The following is a 25,595-nucleotide window of genomic DNA, read 5'->3' on the forward strand; positions in this document are numbered from 1 at the left end:
ATCGGCCCCTTCATGCACTCGCTCCAGCAGTTCATAGACTGGCATGTTCTACAGAGCCTAGCCTTTTAGGGCTAGGCAGGGAAAGAGGTTTTGACAAAGTGTGTCCCAATCTGGGCTCTTTTCTGAGAACCACTTGAATATGGTTTCCCTTGTGGGTGGACTTTAGTCGCTCATCTCTGTAGGCTCTGTTGCCTTTCTCTCTCTCTCTCCTGTCAGGTCAGCTGGTGTACCAGGCCCAGTCACCAGATGAAGGTGCCCTTGTCATGGCCACTCGGAACTTCGGCTTTGTGTTCCACTCCCGCACATGCGAGACCATCACCATGATTGAAATGGGGAAACCCCGAGTCTACCAGCTCCTGGCTATTTTGGACTTCAGCAGCGAGTGCAAGAGGATGTCTGTCATAGGTGGGTGCTCCTGCTAAGCCAGTCTTCTCTCTTCTGTCCTTTGCATACATTTGCATAATGACTCGTAAAAGAACATGGAAAAATAATAGGCGATTGGGTAGCTAACTGAGGTACCCCAATTCATTTGGACACTACACACGGCATTAAAATGCTAATACAGAGCAAGATCTGCTGAGATGGAAAGATGTCAGGATGGAGAGTCAGGTGAACAAGAGGACTTTAGAAAGAGCCCAAGTACTATGCTTTTTGTCTGCTATCCCCTCCATATATGTAAGAGTTGGGCTGGAGAGCTGCCACAGGGTGTGGAATCTCAAGAGAGAGTAGTGTGCAGCAGTTAACGAAGCTAAAAGCAGTTGGTGGGCAGAAGGGCACTTTCACATCAGATCCCAGAGGTGCAGAATCTGGGGTTTGCCCTGCAGGGTTTCAGCCTTGTTTCAGTCCAGTATTTCCTAACTATGCCTCCTCTCGTCCCTGTCAGACTGCTAATGTGTGTTCTGTGCCACTGTATTTTCAAAGTATGTGATATTTTTCATTTTGATTTTTACAGGGAATTACAGTGAAGAGATGCAAGCATTGAGTCTCAGGAGAGATTTTGGACTTTTGGTGTGTGTGTGTGTGTGTGTGTGTGTGTGTTGTTTGCTAGTTCATTTGGGAAGAAGTTTGGGGAATATGTGTGGGGATGGTTGTTAAGGGTGTGGGATTTTGGTGGAAGGAACATAAAACTGGCTCAGGCTGAGTTTATTGATGTGCGCCCTCTGAGTGGAGACTCTAGGTTTAATATGGAAGCTCACACAGCTAAAAGAAATGCATTCAAAGTTTGTTTGAATGGTTGGCTGAAGCATTTGTCAAAAGATGGCCCTCAGAGTTGCCTCTGCCAGAAAAATAGTGAATCAGGAACCAGTCTTGCAGCCCTGGAAGAGATGCAGAAATTAATGCCACCATCAGGGACTTGAAAGATGCAGCAGCCGTGTGTCCAACCAAATAGGCCAAGTGCGGAAGACAGATGGATTGTGGAGAATGACAGCTGACTATCACAAACTTAATCAAGCAGTGAGGGACTCCAGCTGTAGCTGCTGTTCCAGATGTGGAGTTCTTACTTGAGCAGATTAGCACACCTCCTGGTACATGGTCCTCAACTATTGATCTAGCAAATGCCTTTTTCTAGGTAGCTGTCCACAAGGACCCCAGAAGCAATGTGCTTTCAGTTGGCAAGGCCAGCAGTATACCTTTACAGTTTTACCTCAAGGATATATTAACTTTACAGTCCTGTGTCATAACTTAATTCAAAGGGATCTTGATCATCTGTCTCTTCTACAGAATATCACACTGGCTCACCGAATTGACAACATTATGCTGACTGGATCAAATGAGCCGGAGGTAACAACCACTTTGAACTTGTAACACATATGTGAATATGGAAAAAAAAAACCAACCTGTTGGGATTGGTATATTGCTATGTATTTTAATACTAATTACTGGCCCCCAAGATTTGGTCCCTTCTCAGACAAACATATTCTCATGCATACCTGTCCTTGCTCCACCTAGTTTAAAGTTGATTGGTTAATGAAAAATGCGGAAGCTATAAGGCAAAGGGCAGTGTCAACAGAACAAAATGACAGCCTTCAGACTGGGAAAATATCTTCACCAACCCTATATCTGAGAAAGGGCTAATATCCAAAAAAATAAAGAACTCAAGAAATTAAACACAAATAAAACAAATAATCTAGTTAAACAATGGGGTATAGAGCTAAACAGAATTCTCAACAGAGGAATATTGAACGGTTGAGAAACACCTAAAGAAATGCTCAACGTCCTAGTCATCAGGGAAATGCAAATCAAAACAACTCTGAGCACCCATCTTACATCTGTTAGAATGGCTAAGGTAAAAAACTCAAGTGACAGCACATGCTGGCGAGGATGTGGAGAAATGGGAACACTCCTGCATTGCTGGTGGGAATGTACATTTGTACAACAACTTTGGACATCAATCTGGTATTTTCTCAGTTAATTGGGAATAGTGATACCTCAAGACCCAGCTATACCACTCCTGGGCATATACTGGTACCCAAAATATGCTCTACTACACAACAAGGGCACTTGCTTATCTATGTTCACAGCAGCTTTTTCTGTGGAGACAACCTAGATGCCCCTCAATTGAAGAATGGATAAAGAAACTGTAGTACATTTACACTATGGGATACTACTCAGCTATTAAAAACAAGGAAATCATGAAGTTTGTAGGCAAATGGATGGAACTAGAAAAGATCATCCTGAATGAGGTAACTCAGACCTAGAAAGACACACATGGTATATGCTCACTTATAAGCGGTATTAGCCACATAATACAGGATAACCACATTACAGTCCACAGACCTAAAGAAGCTAAATAACAAGCAGAATTCTAGGTAGGATGCTTAATTCTCATTCAGAAGGGCAAACAGAAATGCTTGAAGAGAGGGAACAGGATGGGAGCCTACCATAGGTGTCCTCTAAAAGACTTCATCCAGCAGGGGATCAAAGCAGAAGCTGAGTCTCACAGCCAGACTTTGGGGCAGAACACAGGGAGTCTTGGGAGATAGAAAGACCTGAAGGGGACAAGGGTACCACAAGAAGAACAACAGAACCAACAAATCTGGGCCCAGGGGGACCTGCAGAGACTGATGCACCAACCAAGGACCATGCATGGAGAGGATCTAGACCTCCTGCTAAGATGTAGTTGATGGGCAGCACAGTCTCCTTGTGGCTCCCATAATACAGGGAGTAGGGGGCTGCCTCTGACATGGACTCTGTTGCTCATTCATTGATCACTTCCCCCTGGCTGGTCAGCCTTGCCAGACCACATAGGAAGAGGATGCAGACATTCCAGATGAAACTTCATAGACTGGGGTCAAATGGTAGGCAAGGAGGGTTCCACCTTTCTGAGGACTAAGGGACGGGAGAGAGGAAGGGAGGTTGGGACTGGGAGGAAATGAGGATGGGCTACAATCAAGGTAAAGTGAATACATTAAAAATAAACATTATTTTAAAATGCTGAAGCTTGGGATTTGGCAGAAGAGAAAGGGCAGAGTTTTGAAGTTTCAAGGCCAGAGGCTGGGAGATGAGAGAGAAGGTGCAGGAGGATGGATGGTGCAGGAGGAGGATGGATGGTGCAGGAGGAGGATGGAGGAGGATGGATGGCACAGAAGGAGGATGGATGTTGCAGGAGGAGGATGGATGGCGCAGGAGGAGGATGGATGTTGCAGGAGGAGGATGGATGGTGCAGGAGGAGGATGAACGGCTCAGGAGGAGGATGGATGGTGCAGGAGGAGGATGGATGGTGCAGGAGGAGGATGAACGGCTCAGGAGGAGGATGGATGGTGCAGGAGGAGGATGGATGGCGCAGGAGGAGGATGGATGGCGCAGGAGGAGGATGGATGGCGCAGGAGGAGGATGAACGGCGCAGGAGGAGGATGGATGTTGCAGGAGGAGGATGGATGTTGCAGGAGGAGGATGGATGGCGCAGGAGGAGGATGGATGGCGTAGGAGGAGGATGAACGGCGCAGGAGGAGGATGAACGGCTCAGGAGGAGGATGGATGGTGCAGGAGGAGGATGGATGGTGCAGGAGGAGGATGGATGGTGCAGGAGGAGGATGGATGGTGCAGGAGGAGGATGGATGGTGCAGGAGGAGGATGGATGGCGCAGGAGGAGGATGGACGGCACAGGAGAAGGATGGATGATGCAGGAGGAGGATGGATGGTGCAGGAGGAGGATGGATGGCGCAGGAGGAGGATGGATGGTGCAGGAGGAGGATGAATGATGCAGGAGGAGGATGGATGGCGCAGGAGGAGGATGGATGGTGCAGGAGGAGGATGGATGGCGCAGGAGGAGGATGGATGTTGCAGGAGGAGGATGGATGGTGCAGGAGGAGGATGGATGACACAGGAGGAGGATGGATGGCGCAGGAGGAGGATGGATGACACAGGAGGAGGATGAATGATGCAGGAGGAGGATGGATGGTGCAGGAGGAGGATGGATGGTGCAGGAGGAGGATGGATGACACAGGAGGAGGATGAATGATGCAGGAGGAGGATGGATGGTGCAGGAGGAGGATGGATGGCGCAGGAGGAGGATGGATGACACAGGAGGAGGATGAATGATGCAGGAGGAGGATGGATGGCGCAGGAGGAGGATGGACGGCACAGGAGAAGGATGGATGATGCAGGAGGAGGATGGATGGTGCAGGAGGAGGATGAATGATGCAGGAGGAGGATGGATGGCGCAGGAGGAGGATGGATGGTGCAGGAGGAGGATGGATGGCGCAGGAGGAGGATGGATGTTGCAGGAGGAGGATGGATGGTGCAGGAGGAGGATGGATGACACAGGAGGAGGATGGATGGTGCAGGAGGAGGATGGATGGTGCAGGAGGAGGATGGATGGTGCAGGAGGAGGATGGATGACACAGGAGGAGGATAGATGGTGCAGGAGGAGGATGGATGGTGCAGGAGGAGGATGGATGGTGCAGGAGGAGGATGGATGGTGCAGGAGGAGGATGGATGGTGCAGGAGGAGGATGAATGATGCAGGAGGAGGATCGATGGTGCAGGAGGAGGATGGATGGTGCAGGAGGAGGATGGATGTTGCAGGAGGAGGATGGATGGTGCAGGAGGAGGATGGATGTTGCAGGAGGAGGATGGATGGTGCAGGAGGAGGATGGATGGCACAGGAGGAGGATGGATGGTGCAGGAGGAGGATGGATGGTGCAGGAGGAGGATGGATGACGCAGGAGGAGGATGAATGATGCAGGAGGAGGATGGATGGTGCAGGAGGAGGATGGATGGCGCAGGAGGAGGATGGATGACGCAGGAGGAGGATGGATGATGCAGGAGGAGGATGGATGGCGCAGGAGGAGGATGGACGGCACAGGAGAAGGATGGATGATGCAGGAGGAGGATGGATGGTGCAGGAGGAGGATGAATGATGCAGGAGGAGGATGGATGGCGCAGGAGGAGGATGGATGGTGCAGGAGGAGGATGGATGGCGCAGGAGGAGGATGGATGTTGCAGGAGGAGGATGGATGGTGCAGGAGGAGGATGGATGACGCAGGAGGAGGATGGATGGCGCAGGAGGAGGATGGATGACACAGGAGGAGGATGAATGATGCAGGAGGAGGATGGATGGTGCAGGAGGAGGATGGATGGTGCAGGAGGAGGATGGACGACGCAGGAGGAGGATGAATGATGCAGGAGGAGGATGGATGGTGCAGGAGGAGGATGGATGGCGCAGGAGGAGGATGGATGACACAGGAGGAGGATGAATGATGCAGGAGGAGGATGGATGGTGCAGGAGGAGGATGGATGGTGCAGGAGGAAGATGGATGGTGCAGGAGGAGGATGGATGTTGCAGGAGGAGGATGGATGGTGCAGGAGGAGGATGGATGTTGCAGGAGGAGGATGGATGGTGCAGGAGGAGGATGGATGGTGCAGGAGGAGGATGAATGAAGCAGGAGGAGGATGGATGTTGCAGGAGGAGGATGGATGGCGCAGGAGGAGGATGGATGGCGCAGGAGGAGGATGGATGGTGCAGGAGGAGGATGGATGGTGCAGGAGGAGGATGAATGATGCAGGAGGAGGATGGATGTTGCAGGAGGAGGATGGATGGTGCAGGAGGAGGATGGATGTTGCAGGAGGAGGATGGATGGTGCAGGAGGAGGATGGATGGTGCAGGAGGAGGATGGATGGTGCAGGAGGAGGATGAATGATGCAGGAGGAGGATGGATGTTGCAGGAGGAGGATGGATGGTGCAGGAGGAGGATGGATGGTGCAGGAGGAGGATGGATGGTGCAGGAGGAGGATGGATGGTGCAGGAGGAGGATGGATGGTGCAGGAGGAGGATGAATGATGCAGGAGGAGGATCGATGGTGCAGGAGGAGGATGGATGGTGCAGGAGGAGGATGGATGTTGCAGGAGGAGGATGGATGGTGCAGGAGGAGAATGGATGTTGCAGGAGGAGGATGGATGGTGCAGGAGGAGGATGGATGGCGCAGGAGGAGGATGGATGGTGCAGGAGGAGGATGGATGGTGCAGGAGGAGGTTGGACTGATTCCGGAGAAGATAATAATGCCAATACCCGGGACATTGGGTGGGAGGAAGATAAATTGATAGTGGGATAATAGATTATTTATTATATTCACCTCTGTTCTTAAGTTTGAATGAATCTTAGTCTCAACATGTGATTATTTGAGGAAATTACTGATAAATGAATAAATAGTTTTATTATATGTATGACTGAATATTAGTTATTAATATTCAACAACAAATGACGTCCAAGGTGGGGCTTGTATCTAAGTTTATAGCCTGAGAAATCCTGGGTAAAAGGTCATTTCTTAGCCAAAGAATCAAGCTTAAAACCTACTGTGGGCTGACTGGAGACAAACAGGGCAGACTTAGTAGAACAAAACTGGTCACTTCTAGCTTGTCCCACCTGGGAAACAAGCTGCTTTTAAGGTGGAGAGGATGAAGGATTCATTAGGTCGCACGCATGCTAATTTTGAATATGTGCTCCCACGAACCTCACAAACACGGCCACTGCCAACTCTCACAAAACAATGCTGGCTCCAGAGGCCTTCTGGACTGGAGCTAAGGAATGCAATTAACTGCCTAAATTGAGAGAGAGAGAGAGAGAGAGAGAGAGAGAGAGAGAGAGAGAGACACTGCTGTAGTCTCTCTCCAAAATGCTATGGCCAAGGGCACTTGGACCTTTTCTGGTTTTGTCTTGGCTGTTGTTGTCATGGAGCTGGTTGCAGTGTGTTTACTGGTGACCATGGTTTTCCATGCTTTCTCTACAAAAGTTCAGGGAGAGAGTGGGGAAAAAGTCAAGGGATGGAATACCAGGTACAGGCAGTAGACGTGGCAGAATGAACAAAACTCTTCCTGACAGGGAACGGAAAGCTGGCAGCAGCTGGAGCTCGAGGCTCTCTAGATACAAGATGCTTGTCAGCTCTTTCTGGAACGGCCCTTCCTACACGTTTTAACAACTAAATTCCCAAAAATTATGGACAGGGCTTCGATGTTACAGGACGAGATGGCACAACAGGCCCAAAACTTAAAATTTTCTTGTTTCTCTGTTTGATTTCGGTTTGAAAGTTTTGAGTTACAACAATTTGGAACCGGGGTAAAATATTTGAGCAGTGAGGGGGTGGCACATGCCCTTAATCGCAACACAAAGGAGACAGAGACAGGTGTATCTCTGTAAATTCTAGACCAGCCTGGTCTACACAATAAGTCAGGGCGGGCCCCCCTGCTGATAAGATAAGACAGTCTAGGATTCAAAATGACAAGTTTTTCCTTAAAGTTATGTAAATTTTCTCTTAATATTGCATAATAATGTCCTTATTAATCTAGAGGATGGATACACATCAATCTTGGGTTTAAGTAAGAAGAGGATGATGTCACACTGCCCTAAAAGGCTAGGCAGTCTCCTTAGAAAGTGGGGCTCCCATGGGAAAACAGGTGTCAATAGGCATTTGACCTCATATTAAGCAATATGAGGGCTGAGAGATGAACATACAACCTGCATGCCTCAGGATGCTGACTAAGGTGAGTTGTCACGATGTTCTGGGAAGCTGGATTATTATCCCTTGAAGGGACCTGACCCCAGGGATCCCAGGGACTCCAAACTTCCCAAAGACCCCAGTTGCTTGACTAGTCCAACTCCATGACAGGCTTCAGGTTTTCACTCTGCCTAACTAGGCCAAGGTTCTAACAATTCCTGGAAAAACCAAAAGCTATGGACAGCTAATCAGCTTATAGAACAAAATGACTAGATACCATGTTTTTATTACTTTATGGCCTTGGTAAAAAACACAACTGGTCCCATCCAATCAAATTAAAGGTCAATTCCTAAGTAAGAGCTAAAACTTCAGTGACTCAAAAGTCCCCCATAACCAAATAGCCAGTGGTGAATCCTCTAACTCAATTCTGTTGTTACAGATCCCTCCAACTGTCTATAAATTGAGCCTTCGTGCTCATTTTGGGGTTGTCCTCTAGAAAGAGGTGATCCTAGCATGGTAGAATAAAAACACTCTTTGTTTGTGCATACTGCCTTGGGGTCTTTCTTCATCAGATCATCCGAACCCTAACATTTTGTGCACCCCACTCAAGGGCAGTGGAATGTTTGAGGGGACTCTTTCTTTCCCCAACTGATCGATAAGCTTTTGGGTGCACCCTGTGTCTTGTGAGACACTATCACAGGGGACAGGTGGTGATCATGCCTGGCTCAAAGAGACACAGTGGACTATACAGGTGGAAAAGTACATGCCAGCCTAAGTTAGATCCCCAAACACAAAACTATAATGGAAAAACTGCTCATTCCATGTGGAAAAGGGGGTGGGACAAAAACAGCTGCAACAAGCCAGGCAGTGGTGGCGCACACCTTTAAATCCAGCACTTGGGAGGCCGAGGCTGGTGCATTGATGTGAGTTTGAGGCCAGCCTGGTCTACAAAGTGAGTCCAGGATAGCCAAAGCTACACAGAGAGACCCTGTGTCAAAAAACCAAAAGACTGGACCCCAAATGTTATTGCTATCTTGATTAACATTTTCTCCAATTTTATTTGGTCCCCCAAAAGGCACTCTTTGCCCCCAAATCATAGAGAAGCAACCTTAAGTGACTGATGCCCCATTTCCCTTAAGGGAGATTTTTGGTTGGACTATGGATTTTATTATCATTGGGAATTAGTTATAAGTTTTTAATGGTCTTATTCAGAGAAAAAAAATGAGGCTGGACTCAGGGATTTCTTTCTTTTCTTTTTCTTTTCTCTTCTTTATTTCTTAGATATGGAGATAGGGACAGAAAAGAAAGAAAGGGGAATATAGAAAATATATAAACATGATAGGACAAAAGGTAGGTTATTGAATCTACTCCTCAACTTAAGGCTTTAATTGTTACTCTCAAATAAAGTAATTTTTAATTCACTGGTATAAAATTTTGTATTGATGCAAAAATAAGTTTATTATTGGTACCTTGGTGTAGATTCAAATTTAAGGTTATCTTTGACACACACACACACACACACACCCACACACACACCCACACCCACACACACACACATATATATTTCTACTTTGGTATGAGATATTGTACCCATACAACTCATTTATAATACAAGGTTTACTTCCAGTACTTTAAAAGCTGCTATTACAAACTGTTTAGGATACTTAAATAATGCAAGCTAATTGTTAGTTGATCAACTCGTGGTCATGTCAGATACTAGGGTAATTTAGCACAGGAATATACATTCTAGGTTTAATAGATATGATTCTATAGATAGTTATGTAAAAATGAATAAATAGGTGGTCTTCAAAACCCTCAGAGATCTACAGAAAATGGCATTTAAAGATGTTTTTATTGATTTAAGGATTCTTTGAGAGCTCCTGGCAGCCTACCTCAAAGAAGATGATGAACATCTTAGAATCTCCATATGGAGATGGTCTACAGAGTGAATCCCAGGACAGCCAGGGCTACGCACACACAGAGAGAAACCTTGTCTCAAAAAGCCAAACAATCAAAACAAAACCAACCAACCAACCAACCAACCAAACCCAAACAAACAAACAAACAAAAAAAAAAAAAAAAAAAAAAAAAAGAAGAAGAAAGAAAGAAAAGAAAAGGGTTTCTCACAGCCACTTGGGCATTAGCTAATTCTGATGTAGTCAGGTTGACAACCAGTCACCTTCTGGTCCAGCATTTTCTCAGTGTTTCCCTTCCCCACTTCTGCAATGGTAATGCATATTCTGTGCCACTGTATGCAGGGAGTATATGGTCTGCCTTTTGGTTTCACAGGCAGTTACAGTTAAGACATTGCTTTGTGTCTCCTCTCTGAAGAGACTTTGGACTTTGAAACAGTTTTGAACCTGAAAGACCATGGGGACCGTTGGAGTTGGACTAAATGTATTTTGCATTGTGATATGGCTACACATCTGTGGGGGCCATATTGGATGTGGCTACACATCTACGGGGGCCAGGGAGTGGAATGTGGTGGTTTGAATGAGAATGCTCCCCCCCCCAATTATCGGCATGCTGAGCACCATGCTTATCTGCTTCCTACTCTCAGAAACTAAGCAAGCCTCCAATTAAATTCTGTCTCTTATAAGTGTTAGCTTGGACATGGAGTCTCTGCACAGCAATAGAACAGCAACCAAGGCAGTGACCATGAGCTGTTCTGAGGATCTGCACAGATCTGTGGGTGAGGGGTGCGGAAGCACAAGCCAATGCCAACAAAACCATTTTCATAAAAACTTCTCAAAGATAGGTTATGCATATAATTAAAATGTTTTAGGCCACTAAAAGATTATCATTTCAGGAGTAGAGACTGGATTGTGTAAAAGACACTTTTCACTTCCACATGTATGTCACAAGCTGTAATTACTCACCGGAGTCACTGGCACACACTGTCCATTGGCGTCATAGGCATAACCTATTGGAGTAAATACAGCAGAGATTCAGTGAGGGACTTTAAGGAAGTTTTCATCTTATTATGCACACTATAGCCCTGCCATCTAACTGCTTTTAAGTTACAATTCAGCAGCATTGAGTACATCCGTAGTGGTAGGTGGTCAGCATCACAGTGTTTTTTGTTTCTTTGTTTGTTCCCCCCACCCCCTGCAGTGCTGGGCATCAAACCCAGAGCTCTTGCATGGAAAGCCATCACTCTACCACAGCATTCTCAGCTCTCAACGCTTTCTAAGTACTTCAGACAGACTGCCCACTCCTCGAGAACCATGCGGCATGTGTCCCTTTCCGTCTGGTCATGTACTTAGCTTGGTCAAGGCTTATCCACGCTGTACCAGGTTTTTGATGACCAGATCATACATGTAGCTATGGGCAATTTTAAATTTTCTGCTCATCTGCTAATGGGTATAGGAGCTACCTCTACCTTTGAACCAAAGTGCTGCAATGGGTATTTGCAAACACTCGTTAGTCTCCCTTTCTACTTTAGGAAGGTATCTAGGAAGGGGGTTGCTGAGTCATTTAAAAGAAGGCTTTATTTTATTAATTTTTATGTCGGTATGCACATGTGCACACACGTGTGTGGAGGACAGCGCCTTCATGTCATGTCTTGGGGCATACCATCCACAATTATATTTTCTCCTTTCCTTCCTTTACTTTGTGTGTGTGTGTGTGTGTGTGTGTGTGTGTGTGTGTGTGTGTTTGTGTATGTGTGTGTGCATATGTGTGTGTATGTGTGTGTATATGTGTGTGTGTATGTTTGTGTGTGTATGTGTTTGTGTGTGTATATGTGTGTGGGTGTATGTTTGTGTGTGTGTATGTGTTTGTGTGTGTATGTGTGTGTATATGTGTGTGTATGTGTTTGTGTGTGTATGTGTGTGTATATGTGTGTGTATGTGTGTGTATATGTGTGTGTATGTTTGTGTATGTGTTTGTGTGTGTATGTTTGTGTGTATGTGTTTGCGTGTGTATGTGTGTGTGTATGTTTGTGTGTCTGTGTGGTTTTGCTGTTCTGGCTTTTTGTTTGTTTGTTTGTGTCATGTTTGTGCATGATTTCTGGGCTTATAATTTGGCACTGGATAGTGGATTGGCATCCTCTTCCCTGGGGAAGCCCACCGTACCCATTCCCAGTGTAGGTCAGAAGGAGCCATGAATAGAAAGCAGGTAGCATTCCAGAAGCTTTGTCCATTTAGTTGTATTTGGAAGAGGTCTGCCAGGCAGACTCTCTGTCGGCCTTAGGGAGGGTGAGAGGGCATACAGACTCTCTGTCGGACTCAGGGAGGGCAGGAGGGTGCACATACCATAGGTCTTCCCGTTGATAGAGCACTTGTTGAAAACCATCACGTTCTCAGTCAGTGTTCCTGTTTTGTCGGAGAACACGTATTTGACTTGGCCGAGCTCCTCATTCAGAGTGGTGGTGCGCGCCTGAGCTGGGGTGTTCCTTGGGGCATAAAACATCTGCCGATCCCAGTTGATATAGCAACTGTTGCCCAGTCTTATTATTTCAACACTAGGGGGAGAGCAAGAAAAGAGGGTCCTGGTCAGAGCAGGACAAGAAATACTATTACTTTGGTTTCCTTCTTATAGGTCCATGATAGATGAGGGTCTGCCTGTGGGAAAAGCATCTCCCTGAGGGACTTTCCCACACTAGCCAGCCCATCGGAACTCTGACCTTCACTACTGTTACTCAGGGTTCTCACCAGAACCCAGGATAGCTGACTGATTTGTCTGGGACATACTTTGCTTCCACTCATCTTCTGCAGTGTGTCCAGAAAAAAGTCAATTAAAAAAAAAAAACCTTTGGAGTAGCAGTTAACGTACAAAAGGTAATGCTGGTGTAATTAGAAAGATTACTGCTGCGGTCACAGTAGAAAGAGAAACTTGCAACATTCAGATATTCTTTCTTTCAGGGGTAAAAAGGAAGAAGCTATGAAAAACAGAGGTTGTTTTAGGGGTTCATCCTTTGATCAGTTTCCCAGCGCGCTGGCCCACTGTGGCGTGTCTCTACAGTGGACCTCTCTCTACATCAGTGGTTCTCACGCACAGCAGTGTACCGATTGTAAGAGAGCATACATCCAGGCATGGTGGCACATACTTTTAACCTCAGCACTTGGGAGGCAGAGGCAGGTGGATCTCTGTGAGTTTGATTCTAGCCTGGGCTACATAGTGAGTTCCAGGTTAGACAGAGCTGCACAGTGAGACCCGGACTCAAAAAATTGAGTAAGCATACAAAATAATGGGCTTCAATATGGCATTTAAAATAATATTTTGTTCTTTTCACCTCGGCCCACTAGCCTTCTGTCCTCCTTCCCTCTCGCTAGCCCTTTGCTTCCCCTGAGTTGTGTTCCTCTTGCTTGCACGACAAATGTATCTCACTCAACTCCTTCTACCTCCTCACTTAAATCTCTTTCCCCCTCACACGTACACACAAACACAGACAAACTTAAATCTAGGCTCTACATACGAGGGAAAACATGCAGTCATCGTCGGAGTCTGGCTTATGTTTACTGTGATGTCTTCTCTAGTCTTGAGGAGGCTGTCATTTCTCCAGCGTATGATTTTGATATGTTTATTAAAGAATAGGTGGCTGTAGTTGTGGAGGTTGGCTTCTAGGTCTTCTGTCTTAGGGTATCAGGTCCTTGTCTATGTTTGTGCCAGTGCCATTGCTGGCTTTGTTACTACAGCTCTATAGCATGAGATTAGATATGGGGTGATCTCCAGCATTGTTTTTTCTCCTGCTTAGAATTGTTTGGCTATTCAAAGTATTTTGTACTTCCACATTAATTTTTAGGATTTTTTTCCTCCTGGTGTCATAAAGAATGTCTTTGGAGCTTTGATGGAGATTGTGTTGGATCTGTAAAACTGTCGTGGTACTGTTGACAATTTCACACTATTGATTCTGTCAATGCAGGGGCATAGGAGGTATTTGCATCTCCCAGTATCTTCTGCTTCATTTATTCAGTGTTTAAAGTTGTCATTGTACACATTTTCCCCTCTTAAATAAGGTTAATTTTTTAGGTATTTTGTTTTTTGGAGCTACTGTGAATGAAAACACCTCCCCGCAACTCCTTAGTTGAAAACTTTATTATCAGTATACAGAAAAGCTACTCATTGCTCTGCGTGTTGGTTTTGTACCCTGGTATCTTAACACATCTTTTTAAATTAGATATAAGACTTTTCTGATATCACTTACCAGGAAACAGAGACAGAGGAGAGGACATTCTAGTGGGACTCTAGATGTGAGATGCATGAGAGAAAGGCAAAGTAGAAGGACCCAGAGGGTCCTAGGAGCCTACAAGTAGAACATTATGATAGGCAGATTTGGGCACAGGGGTCCCACTCAAACTAGGCACCAGACAAGGACAATACAGGCGGTAAACCTTAAACCCCTACCCAGATCTAGACAATGGACAGAACACTCTCCACAGTAAAGTGGAGAGTGGGATATTACGTTCTCACACACTCTGGTGCCACACCTCTGACCATGTCCCCTGGATGGGGAGACCTGATGGCACTCAGAGGAAGGACAGCAGGTTACCAAGAAGAGACTTGATACCCTATGATCATATAGAGGGGGAGGTAATCCCCCTCAGGAACTGTCATAGGGGAGGGGAATAAGGGGAAAATGGGAGGGAGGGAAGAATGGGAGGATACAAGGGATGGGATAACCATTGAGATGTAACAAGAATAAATTAATAAAAAAAAAAAAAAAAAAAAAGAAATCAATACCAATAAATCTACAATGATATTGAAAATAAAAAAAAAAAAAAGACTTTTCTGATAAAGTCTTTAGTGTCTTTAGAGTATATGATGTCACCTGAACATAAGGATCAATTAACTGTTTTTCCTAATTATGTTTTTTTCTCTTTCCTGTCTTATTACTCTGGCTAAGACTTCAAAGACCATATTGCACAAGAGTGAAGGGCTAGGATGATAGTAATATGGTATTTGCTACATTAATAAGTACTCGTGCTCAGGGCTCTGGCGCTGAGGGCTCTGGCGCTGAGGACTCTGGCGCTGAGGACTCTGGTGCCAAGGTCTCTGGCGCCAAGGGCTGTGGCACTGAGGGCTGTGGCACTGAGGGCTCTGGTGACCTGCCTGTAATTCTAGTACTTGAATGGCAAAGACAGGCGATCTCAGAGCAAGCAGGCTAGCTGGACTAGCCTGTGTCAGTGACTTCTGGGTTTGCCTGAGGTCCCATCTCAATGAATAAGCTGGAGGGTGATTGAGGAAGACTCCTAGTACCTTTGGTTTCCACACACATGTGCATAAGCACCCCCCACATACATGCAGATATGTATATTATACACATGCACACACACCATATGCATATACACATGACAATGGAGAGAGAAGGCATCCTTGTTTCATTCTAGGTCTTAGAGGAAATGCTGCCAGTATCTCCCACTTACTATAACTTTGGCTATAGGTTGGTCATATACAGCTTTTATCATGTTGAGATATTTTCCATTTTCTTCAGGGCTTTTTATCATGATGGGATGTTAAACCATCTCAAAATTTTTCTCTTTTTCCCCCCAGTGATTTGTAAAAGATTTATTTATGCAAGAATACAGCAGACTTAATAGGAGAGGTTAAATGTTCAGGCTAATCTTCCTTCCTGGATAAGTCTTTCTTTTCTTCCCCTGCCAGGTTTGAAAATATAATACCAGGCTGGAGAGATGGTCAGAGGTTAAGAGCACTGGCTGCTCTTCTAAAGGTCCTGAGTTCAATTCCCAGCAACCACATGGTGTCTCACAACCATTTGTAATGAGATCTGGTGCCCTCTTCTGGTGGGCAGGTGTACATGTAGGCAGAGCACTGTGTACATAATAAGTAAATCTTAAAAAAAAAAAAAAAAGAAACAAAGAAAGAAAGAAAGAAAAGAAAAGAAAAGGAAAGGAAAGAAAATATAACACCAAGAAGGCGAGGGCCCGTTTCTCAACCCAGCTCTGAACAGTGAGTTCTTGGGAGGGGGTCTGAAATTAGGATGGCTGTTTGCTGGCCTTGTTTTAGCCCAGTGAGTCAAAGCATGATCTTCAGTATGCTTGCAGTGTTTGGGGTCACTGTACGGAAGAAGATACTCCCACATAAGCCACACTCTACTGGTCAAAGGTCCTGGCAGGGTGGGTGCGGGTGCAGGCTTCTATGTGGGACCTGGTATACAACTATACCTCCAGCCTTCTCTGCACCGGCTGAGGTGACCGTGTGACTTGTGTCGAGTCGGTCTCTGTGCTGTATTACATGTATTGATCTTTGTGTCCTGAGCTAACCTTGCATCCCAACCTGGTCCTGCAGCCTCAGTCTCCTTTTCATCCACTTCCGTGTCTGTGTTTTGATGTAGTTTATTTTTAGATCATTCTAAAACAAGATTTAAATTTTTTATTGTATATTAGTGTTTTGCCTGCATGTATGTAGGTGCACCATATGTGTGCCTGGTGTCCTCAGAGGCCAGAAGGGGGCACTGCACCCAACCAAACTGGAAGCATAAATCTCTGTGAGCTACCATGTAGGTCCGCTACAAGAGCAACAGCTGCTCTTAACCACTGAGCCACCTCTCCAGCTCCGGTTTTTAGTTCTTTTAAAAGTATTTAGAGTGAGAGAGATTATGTCATGAACAGGGAGGGCTTATTTTAGTATAACATATTATAAAATATTGCAGTTGTTATCTTTATATTACATAACTAATATTATGTAGTTAAATATAATTATATTAATAATTCACATTACTTCTTTAACTGCTTATAGAATAAAATCCAAACTTTTTACTTGTAATTCATGTCCTTTTGCATCTAACACCTTAATTTAATTTTGAGAAAACTTCTGCACCTTGTATCTTTGGAACGGCCCACTGGCAATGGTCTTTCCTGCACGCTGCGCACTGGCAGTGGGATTACCTTTCCTGCACGCTGTCCTAGGCCTTCCTGGGCAGAGCTCATCTATTTCTCCTTAAAGTGCTTACAGTACACATGTGTATTTTGATTATGGAATTTTTGTATTGTACCATAATTATTTATTGGTTTTCATAGCTACAAGCCAGCTTCTCTGGAGAAAGTGATGTCTTATCCAGTTTTCTATTCCTATCACCTAGTAAAGGGCTCACACTAGGTAGTCAGAAACATTTACTAAGTAAGGTAACTCTGTTATGGAAAATGCTTTCTGGGTTAGGATATCAGAGGTCAGGTTCTAGAAGACTTGGAAAAGAGGACACACACACACACATACACCCCAGTTCTCTAAAACATAAATAAAATTTACAAATACCTACCCACACTAATAAAAGGGAAGAGGAAAAACTCAAATTAATAAGATTAGAGGTGGAAAGGGGGCTGTTGCAACACACTCCAATGAAAGCTGGAGAAGTATTATTAAAAAATTAGAAAACCTCTGAAAATTTAAATTCATAATAAATACATGAAATAAAGTTATGATAGAAAATTTATGTAAACTTATATTTGGAACTCAATTTAGGTCATAAAGCATATAGCTTCTGTCTTAATCACTTTTCTGTTTTTATGAAGAGATACCATGAGTAAGGCAACACTTGTAAAAGAGAGCATGTAACTGGGGCTGGCTCACAGTCTCAGAGGTTAGTCCATTATCGTCACAGTGGGAACGTGGTGGCGTGCATGCGGGCAGGGCCCTCGAGCTGGGAGCTTTACATCCTCATCCGAGGGCAGCACGGAGAAAAAGAGACCCTGGGCCTGGCGTGGGCTTTCAGAACCTCAAAGCCCACCCTCAGTGACACACTTCCTCCAGCAAGGTCACACCTTCTGATCCAGTACGAGCCTGTAAGGGGCGTTCTTATTCAAACTACTACACCTATTTTCCTTTTTTTTTTTAAGGTGGAAAAATGTATCCTGAGTTCTGTGTAATGGACGAGGGAACGTTTAGAACCTATCTCATTGGTAAGGAAAGGCTGCCCGGTGTAGTTAAACAATACCAAGTCTGTATGTTATTTTACTAATTGTTTCATGTGGTTCATGATTTATATGGTCAGTTGCAGTTTATTTAAGGGCACAGGCAATTGTCATTTTATATAAATCACATACTATCTGGAATAGTGTTCTAGACATGAAAGACATTTATGCAATTTCTAGGTACTCCTCAGACTGTTTTATACATCAAACTTGTGTAAAGAAAAGAGCTAAAGCATGCACAGTGAGCTGGGAATGGTGAGGTGCACGTGTAATTCCTTTACTGAGGCCCTGAGGATCTGAAGATTGAAGTCAGCTTGGGCGACATAGCGAGCTCTTGTCTTTAAAAAAGAAAGCACAAACACGTGTTTTCTAAGATGTCACACTCTAGTTGACTATTACATCAGGGACTGTAAAAGCCAATGCCCTTCCCTATACACACGATGCCCACCTGACGTAGAGGGAGATGGGCACCACAGTGTTGAGGACTATGAAGTAGGACCAGAAGATGAGGACAGAGCTTGTAGCCGAGGAAGTAATAAAGTGTTGCCATGGGAGAAACGCCTGGAAGAAGTAGCCTTTCTTGGCCTCCCAAATGCCATGTCCAATCGACAGCAGAAAGCACATTGCGCCTAAAAGCAGGAAAATCTGTGTGGAAAACAAAACAGAAAAGCAAAGTATGAAAACACTCCTTCTTCCTACCTTCTGGACTCCTGGCTCTGGTGAGGATGTCTCCTTCAGGACAGGGAGGCGCTAGAGGGGTACACAGGGTGAAGAGGAGGGTCTGTGCCAGGCGGAGGGGGAGGTGCTAACAACTGAACACTAAAGGGCTAACAGGAATGGTTTTACGTGTAGTTTAACGGGGATGAAAACTCCCTCCGACAGGCGTGGACCTCGACATTCATAAGTGGGAGAATGTCCCTCAAGTCACTTACCAAAGAGGAGGAACAGGTTCCCAAATGGCTCACGGTGTGTGTGTGTGTGTGTGTGTGTGTGTGTGTGTGTGTGTGTGTAGGGCTTTGTCACTTTAACACACTGAACTGTGTGGCTTTGGCAGCTGTTGGAGGAGGATGGTGGAAACCAGATAACAAGAGCAAGGAAGATGGCAACTGTGTAAGCATTTCAGGATTTGGTGACGTTGGAAGGGAGGGCGTGGGCCCGCTGACCCTGTAGCTAGCTCCTCAGGGGCAGGGCTGGAGAGAAGCAGGCTTGGTGTGCTGGCTGCTGGGTGCCGACTTTGATCCCTTCAGGGTTATATCCAGGAGTTGTACAGCTGTGGCAAGTGGGATTCCGCATCTAGTTTTTATTGCTTGCCACAATGGTTGTACTAACTTACATTCCTATTGAAAGAGCATAAGAGTTTTTTTTCCTGGTGTCCCTGCTATTTTTTGTTTTCATGAGGACAGCCATTCTGACTGAGGTAAAATGGAATCTCAGTGTGGTTCCCTGAACCCCTAATATAATTTTGTTTTGTTTTGTTTTGTTTTGTTTTTTCAAAATAGGGTTTCTCTGTGTAGCCTTGGCTGTACTGGACTTGCTTTGTAGACCAGGCTGGCCTTGAACTCACAGTGATCCACCTGCCTCTGCCTCCTGAGTGCTGGGATTAAAAGCGTGCACCACCATGCCCAGCATATAATTTTATTTACATTTCAATGATGGTCAAAGATACTTCTTTACACTTCATTTTTCAATTTTTATTTTACATGTGTGGAGCTTTGCCTCCACATATATACATGTCTGGTTCCAGCAGAGCCCACAAGAGGTCATAAGGTCCCCTCGGACTGAAGATATATATGGTTGTGAGCTGCTGTGTGGGTGCTGGGAATTGGACCTGGGTCATCTGGAAGAGCAGTCACTCTTAGCCACTGAGTCATCTCCCAGAGTGCAAACTTTGTATTTATATTTCATTATTCATCTGATCATTGGGTTAGAAGCTGCAAGTAGTTTCCTGATAGACTATTATAGACAGACTATCGTAGACAATCGTTGATAGACTATTGTAGACAGACTATCATTAACAGATTATTGTAGACAGACTATTATAGATAGAATATCAAAGACAGACTATCGTTGACAAACTATCATTGACAGACTCTTGCAGACTGACTACTGTAGGCAAAGATCTGTTGCTCCTGCTGAGGCAGGAAAATGCTGTTCTGATTCCTGGCTCCTCTCAGTTTCACTGAGAATCTTCTCCCCTTTCTGCTGCTCTTTCTCCTTTTCCTCTTTCCTTTTACCATTTCTCCCCCTTCTTTCCTAATCCTGCTCCTTTTGAGACATGGTCTTGCTATACAGCACCACTGGTGTGGGATTCACTATGAGCTCAAGCTGTTCTTACCTCATGATCTTTTTAACTTCATAATTTCTTCACATTTTGTTGATATGTAACATTTCTTTACTAAATTTATTTATTTACACACTTAAAACTTTCCATACATGTATATGCTGTGCGTTGAACACACTTCCCTGTTGTTTCTGCTGTCCACCCTTTCTCACGTCTCTCCTCTCCTTTGTTCTTCTAAAGAATTTTATAGCTTTTTTGGAAAATCTGTATTTTTGTGTGTGTGTATGTGTGCACACACACATGTGCACTCCTGCACATGTGCCTGTGGAGGCCAAAAGAGGGCATCAAATCCTCTGAAGCTGGAATGACAGGTAGCTGTAAACTGCCTGAGATGAGTGCTGGGAACTGAAATGGGTCCATAAAAAAAGTAGCAGGTGCTCTTAATTGCTGAGCCACCTCTCCATCCCCCCACATGGCTACTTTTATTTTATATATATACATGCCAATCTGCAATCTTTAAACAGGATTTGACATGCATTTTAATTTTTTTCTTCCCAGGAAGATACAAAGTATAATACAAAGAACTTTGGTGCTGAAAAGTTTTGTCTAGCTGGATAGGCAGGACTGTTTTGTAAATACATGCCTGTATGTGTATATGTCACTGTAAATACATGCCTGTATGTGTATATGTCAATGTCAATGTGTGGGTACGTGATTTTTTTCATTTGCTATTTTTATTTTTTTAATTGAAAAATAAAATCATTCATATTACATCTCAATTGCTATCCCATCCTGTGCATCCTCTTATTGTGTACATGATCTTTTAAAAATACATGCCTGTATGTATATATGTCAATGTTAATGTGTGTGTATATGATTTGCACACGTATTACAGAGAATTTTTAAATACAAGCCTGTTAATGTATGTGTATGTGATTTGCACATGTGTTACAGAGAACATTATCCTTAGGAATGCCATGCACCTCCTTTGCGGACAGATCTCTCACTGGCGTAGCGTCCACTAGTTAGACCAGCCTGGTTGGCCAGCAAGTCCCAGAGATCCTCCTGCTTCTGCCTCAAGGCCAAGTGCTGGGATTACAAGTGCACGCCATCACACCTGACATTTTTTCACCCCTTGTATTTGTATGTGAGTTCTGGGGGCCAAACTCAGGCCCCCCTGTTTCAAGGCAGGCAATCTCCTTAGCCCCAGATGTGACCATGGTATAAAACTTACAATAGCCAGTGTACACTGACATCGCTACCTCCTCAATGGACGTCTACACTTCAGAATTATCCTACGTACGTTTATGATTCTCACGGTATATGCACACATCAGACACACATTGGATTCGCAGCACACTAGCTTCTTGTTGGAGATATAAAAGACTTGAAAGGAGCGCCTTAAGGAAGCGCTTATCCTGATTGTTTAGGGATGCGGTCCATCACAGGCAGGGAAGGCATGTGGTGGGTGGTTCTATGGTGACACAACTGTATGTCAGATTGCTCACATTTTGGCAGGCTAGGAAGCCGAGACTGGAGCCAGAAGTGGAGCTGGCTATAATCCTCACATCTGTCCCATGGGGAGTCATTTCCTCTATGTACAGCCCACCTTGTAAAGGTTCCATAATGCTCCCAAAGTCACCAGTAGGGCACAGAGTGCTCAAATACATGAGCCTATGGGAGCATTTTACACACAAACTGTAACATCCAATAACGTGACCTGATAATTCATAGACTTGCCTTGGCCTTTTTCTCCCCTATGGAATTTTAAATATTCAATTAAATTATTTCTTGGTTTTTCATAATTTATAAGTTTAATAAAGCTGTAATTAATATGTAAAAATACTCTAAAAATTCCACTACAGATGTCAAGAACCAACTGGTACTGCCCTTCAGACAGACACGCGAGCTGCTGAGTCTGTCTAGGCTGACAGGAAACGCCCTGCTTTGAAGATGACCTCTGACCCAGTGAGCTAGCTTACTGGGTAATGTCTCACGTTCTTGGTGCTGTTGAAAGCATCTGCTTATATCACTTTCCTTAACTACTGGCTGTGACAATCTGTTTCATTAAAAAAAAAATCAGGATATGTGACTTTGCTCGGCACTCAGCAATAGAAAAAGATACTGGATGCTTGACACTGCTCTTAGTGTTCAACAGCCTTCCTAGTTTTTCAGTCTATGTCTGATGCATCTAAAAGGGTTTTGAAAAGGAACTGTAATTTTAAAACTTTTCTTGGGGCTAGAGGGATGGCACAGTGGTTAAGAGCACTGGCTGCTCTTCCAAAGGACCCAGGTTCAATTCCCAGCAACCACATGGCAGCTCACAATTATCTGTAACTCCAGCTCCAGAGAATCTGACACCCTCACACAGGCATACATGCAGATAAAATATCAATGTACTTAAAATAAAAATAAATAAATTAGGGCTGGAGAAATGGCTCAGTGATTAAGAGCACTGTCTGCTTTTCCTGAGGTCCTGAGTTCAATTCCCAGCAACCACATGGTGGCTCACAACCATCTATAATGAGATCCAATGCCCTCTTCTGGCCTGCAGGTATACGTGGAGGCAGAGCACTGTATACATAATAATAAATAAATCTTTAAAAAAAAACCCTTTTCTTATTTCCACTCTTTGCAGTGCTGGAGACTCCACCCAAAGCCTTGAACATACTACATAAGTCCTCTACCACTGAGCTATAGCCCCACCGTAAAGATGGTTTCCATAATAAAAGAGGGAAGGCAGTTTATAATTTAGACACTGATATATATAGAAAGAAAAGGCATCTAAAGGTGTTCTCAGATTCTAACAATAGAAGGTGAAAAGCTAAGGAATTAGTGATATTACCACAGAAGTTATTTAAATAATGAGGTTAATTTCCACCATACAAGAACAAAAGCAATCTGTGCGGCCAGAATATACAAATTATAACTAGTCTTCAATTTAAGATTCTATTGCCAAAGTGATTATCATATAGTGATTTTTAGATTTTATTGATTTTTTTCTATTTCATGATATAAAAACTTTAACATTCACTGTGGCATGTCCATACACACACATCACTATACTGATGTAATCTGTCTCCTTCCTCCTGCTCCTTCCCCCATCCTCCCTGCCCTCCTCTGCCTGGTTCCCTTCCTCCCTCACAAATAGGTCCCCCTATAACCTTCATATCACATGTAGTCCTATCACCTTCTCTTTTCTCGCCCTCTCTTCAGATATCTGGAGAGATGTCTCAATGGACAGGTCCATCTCCATGCATGGGTCTGCATCAGGCCCTCTGCATATGTGCTACGGCTGTTAGCTTTGTGTTTCTGCGAGTGCTACAACCTGTCCTGCCTGCATGATGTGCTGGGGGCAAGAGTGGCACAGAACCTGTGGAAGTGGCCAACAGATGTTTGGTTTGACTTGAGGTCCATGCCATGAGAGGGAGCCCGTCTCCTATACTGCCTGGAGGGCAAGGACTGGAGACTAGATAACCCAGACCCAGGGTAGAACCAAACATGCTCTACCCACGATCAGAGAGATGACTCCTGACATAGATGACACCAATCTATGAGTGGTGCCTTGTTCAGAGGCGTCCTCTGGCAGCAAATAAAAGTGAGTGTACAGACCCGCAGCCAGCCATTTATGCAGAGAGGATCTTCATTGGAGGTTTTCACCAGACTCCTCCTCTCAGATAGCAGGGAACCCTGCAGATGACAAGGAGGGAAGACTGTAGGAGTCAGAGGGATGGAGGGCACCAGGAGAACGTGGCCCATGGAATCCACTGAGCAGTGCTCACACGAGCCCACGGAATCCACTAAGCAGTGCTCACACGGGCCCATGGAATCCACTGAGCAGTGCTCACACAGGCCCACGGAATCCACTAAGCAGTGCTCACATGGGCCCATGGAATCCACTAAGCAGTGCTCACATGGGCTCACTGAATCCACTAAGCAGTGCTCACATGGGCCAATGGAATCCACTAAGCAGTGCTCACATGGGCCCACGGAATCCACTAAGCAGTGCTCACATGGGCCCATGGATCCACCAAGCAGTGCTCACATGGGCCCACAGAATCCACCAAGCAGTGCTCACATGGGCTCACAGAGACTAAAACAGCAAACATGGGACCTGCAAGGGTCTGCACCAAATCCTCTACGTATATGCTATGGCTGTTAGCATGGAGTTTCTGTGGGACTTCTAGAGAGAGAGAGAGAGTGGGTGTGTCTCTGACTCTTCTGCCTGCTCTTGAGACTCTTTCCTTCCTATTGGATTGTCTTGTCCAGCCTTGATACGAGGGCTTTTGCTTTCTCTTATTTGATCTTGTTTTGCCCGGTTTGACTGTTGTCTTTTGGAGGCTGGTTCTTTGCTGAAGAGAAAACAGAGAGGGAGCATATCTTGGATGGGGGGGGGGTGAGTGAGGGGAAGATAGGAGGAGTGGAGGCAGAGAAAACTGTGGTTGTGATGAGAGAAGAATCTATTTTCAATAAGAAAGAATATATAAAAGAAAAAGAAAAGAAAATGGCCATCCTACCAAAAGTAATCTACAAATTCAATGCAATTCCCATCAAAATTCCAACCCAGTTCTTCATAGAAACTGAAAAAACCATCTTTAACATCACACAGAAAACCACACATACACACAAACCAGCATAACTAAGAGAATCCTAAACAATAAATAAAATAACTGCTGGAGGTATCACCATCCCCGACCTTAAATTGTACTACAGAGTAGTGATGATGATGATGATGATGATGATGATGATGACGACGACGACAACAACAACGACAACAACAACAATAATGTGGTATCAGCATACAAATAGACACACTGATGAATGAAATCAAAGGGAAGACCCAGACATAATTCTATACACCTACAGACACCTGAATTTTTAACAAAGAAGCGAAAAAATACATACTGGAGAAAAGATAGTATCTTCAAAAAATAGTGCTGGTCCAACTGGATAGAAGAATGTAGGAGAATGAAAATAGATCCATATCTATCACCCTGCAAAAAACTCAAGTCCAAGTTGATTAAGGAACTCAACATAAAACAAGATACCCTGAGCCTGATAGAAGATAAAGTGAGAAATAAGGTTGAACTCATTGGCACTGGAAAAGACTTCCTAGATAGAGCACAGTGTAGGCACTACAATCAACAATTAATAAATGGGACCTCATGAAACTAAAAGGCTTCTGTACAGAAAAGAAAAAGAAAAAAAAAAGACAACCAGCCATCATTTGAGCAAAGCAGAAGCCTACAGAATATGAAAAAAATGCAATTATACACCTGACAAAGGGTTAGTATCTAGGATATACAAAGAACTAAAAAACCCAAGCCAAATAAACCAAACAACAAACAAACAAACAAAACCCAACTGAACACAAAGCAAACAGAAATCCCAATTTTAAAATGGGCTATAGAACTAAACAGAGCTCTTGAAAGATGAAACACAAATAGCTGAGAATCACTTAAAAGGATGTTGGACATTCTTAGCCACCAGGGAAATGCAAACTAAAAAT

The 25,595-nt window shown here is 44.5% G+C and overlaps 1 protein-coding gene across 4 annotated transcripts in view; it reads right to left on the minus strand.

Annotated features, from left to right (window-relative positions):
• The window catches only part of LOC311602754 (phospholipid-transporting ATPase FetA), a 100,434-nt gene that overhangs the window by 21,946 nt on the left and 52,893 nt on the right, over positions 1-25,595 (minus strand). For 3 of the 4 annotated variants that reach the window (XM_084791263.1, XM_084791262.1, XM_084791261.1), the window contains 3 exons: positions 18,254-18,450; positions 12,190-12,425; positions 10,813-10,856 (listed from right to left, as the gene is read on the minus strand). In XM_084791263.1, the coding sequence (XP_084647389.1) occupies positions 10,813-10,856; positions 12,190-12,425; positions 18,254-18,450 (477 nt within the window). The remainder of the gene's footprint in view (positions 1-10,812; positions 10,857-12,189; positions 12,426-18,253; positions 18,451-25,595) is intronic. The other variant, XM_084791260.1, reaches the window with a different exon arrangement.

The sequence above is a fragment of the Acomys minous genome, assembly GCF_964271855.1.
Source record: "Acomys minous genome assembly, chromosome: 8".
NCBI classification, from domain to species: Eukaryota; Metazoa; Chordata; class Mammalia; order Rodentia; family Muridae; genus Acomys; species Acomys minous.